Genomic DNA, 2257 nt, shown 5'->3' on the forward strand with positions numbered 1-2257 from the left:
GGAGCTGGGGGGTGCAGGGCCGTATCCTGCCCGGGGCGGGGTGGTGGGGCTGGGGGTGCAAGCAGAGACCCCAAGTGGGTGGTGAGACCCAGGCAGGGACCCTGAGCCAGTGGTGGAGATGGCGGGGGACCAGGGCAGTGACCCCCAGTGGGTGATGGAGATGGAGGGACCCATGGAGGGATCCCCAGGTGGGTGGTGGGACCATCATGATGGGGATGGGGGGACCCAGGCAGGGACCCCCAGGTGGGTGGTGGGACGAGGACAGGATTGGTCCCGCGGTGAGCCCAGGCTCTGCCTTGCAGAACGGGAAGCACGACGAGGCCTGGATGGTGCTGAAGCAGGTCCATGACACCAACATGAGGGCCAAGGGCCACCCTGAGAGGGTCTTCTCGGTAAGGTCCCCGCACCCTGGGGCTGAGCCTCCGGGCACCCAGCAGCCGGGGGGTGGGCTCCTGGCAGAGCAGGGGGCTGCAAATTCCCACCCCCGGGAAAAGCACCTCCCAGTGGGGTTCAACACTGCTTTAGCAGGTGGGGAAACTGAGGCACGAGGTGGGGATGGGTCTTACCTGTGAGCCTTGGCTGAGGCTGGTACTCCTCAGTGTCCCCAAACTGTCCCCGTCCCCCTGCCATACCCCGCAGGTCACCCACATCAAGACCATCAAGCGGGAGGACGAACTCATCGAGATCCAGTCGGACACCGGCACATGGTACCGGACCCCTCGTGTCCCCTCCTCGCCGCTCGTGTCCCCTCCTCGCCGCTCGTGTCCCCTCCTCACCGCTCGTGCCCCCCCCCCATAGGTCTGGAGCAATTTCCAGCAGTGCTTTGCACCCGAGTACCGCCGCGTCACGCTGATGATGATGGCCGTGTGGTTCACCATGTCCTTCAGGTGAGGCCGGGGTGGGACGCTGGGGTCAGCCCCGGAGAGCGGGGGGGGCACCCAGGGGTGCTGTCACCCTGCTGCAGGGCTGGGGGCCGGGCAGCTGGGGCTGGTGACACTGGGATGGGATGGGATGAGAAGCACTGGGATGGGATGGGAAGCACTGGGATGGGACTGGGATGGGACTGGGATTGGTCTGGCAGCACTGGGGTGGGATGAGCAGCAGGATGGGCAGCCCTGGGATGGGATGGGAAGCACTGGGATGGAACTGGGATTGGACTGGCAGCACTGGGGTGGGATGAGCAGCAGGATGGGCAGCCCTGGGATGGGATGGGAAGCACTGGGATGGAACTGGGATGGGAAGCACGAGGATGGAACTGGGATGGAATGGGCAGCACTGGGATGTGACTGGCAGCAGGATTGGCAGCACTGGGATGGGACTGGCAGCACTGGGATGGGATGGGATGGGAAGCACTGGGGTGGGACGGGCATTGTGGCTCAGCTCCTCTGCCCCTGCAGCTACTACGGGCTGACGGTCTGGTTCCCGGACATGATAAAGCACCTGCAGAACATCGAGTACGCCTCACGCACCAAGCTCTTCACCCGCGAGAAGGTCCGGCACTTCACCTTCAACTTCACCTTGGAGAACCAGATCCACCAGGGCGGGGAGTACTTCAATGACAAGTGGGTGCTGGGGGGTGTGTGTGTGCTGAGGACGGGCCTGCTCGTTGTGTGAGTGGAGGGGGTGAGCTGGGCTCTTCCCCTGCACCCAACCCCACCAGGTTCATCGGCCTGAAGATGAAGTCAGTGACGTTTGAGGACTCGCTCTTTGAGGAGTGCTACTTCGAGGACATCACCTCCAGCAACACCTTCTTCAAGAACTGCACCTTCATCTCCACCGTCTTCTACAACACAGGTAGGGGGGGGGTCAGGGAGGGTCCTGGGGCAGGGGAGATGGAGGGGGAGGTGACCCCACCAACCCCCTTCTCCATCCCAACAGATCTCTTTGAGTACAAGTTCATCAACAGCCGGGTGGTGAACAGCACCTTCCTGCACAACAAGGAGGGCTGCCAGCTGGACTTCAGCGACGACAACAACGCCTACATGATTTACTTCGTCAGCTTCTTGGGCACCTTGGCCGTCCTCCCCGGGAACATTGTCTCGGCCCTCCTCATGGACAAGATCGGCCGCCTCCGCATGCTGGGTGGGCATTGAGGAAGAAATGTGTTGGGCTGGGGGTGGCGAGGCGCTGGCCCGGGCTGCCCAGAGAGGTGGTGGATGCCCCATCCCTGGGGCCGTCCCAGGTCAGGTTGGCCAGGGCTGGGAGCAGCCTGATCCAGCGGGAGATCCAGCTCTGGAGCCCTGCGTCCAGCTCGGGA

The 2257-nt window shown here is 63.6% G+C and overlaps 1 protein-coding gene across 1 annotated transcript in view; it reads left to right on the forward strand.

Moving 5' to 3' along the window:
• SV2A (synaptic vesicle glycoprotein 2A) overlaps positions 1-2257 on the forward strand; it is an 8703-nt gene that overhangs the window by 5520 nt on the left and 926 nt on the right. The window contains 5 exon segments of the mRNA XM_035899015.1: positions 279-392; positions 640-887; positions 1398-1562; positions 1661-1794; positions 1879-2082. Of these exon segments, the coding sequence (XP_035754908.1) occupies positions 279-392; positions 640-887; positions 1398-1562; positions 1661-1794; positions 1879-2082 (865 nt within the window).

Source organism: Egretta garzetta, unplaced genomic scaffold, assembly GCF_000687185.1.
Source record: "Egretta garzetta isolate BGI_Z169 unplaced genomic scaffold, ASM68718v1 scaffold678, whole genome shotgun sequence".
Lineage (NCBI taxonomy): Eukaryota > Metazoa > Chordata > Aves > Pelecaniformes > Ardeidae > Egretta > Egretta garzetta.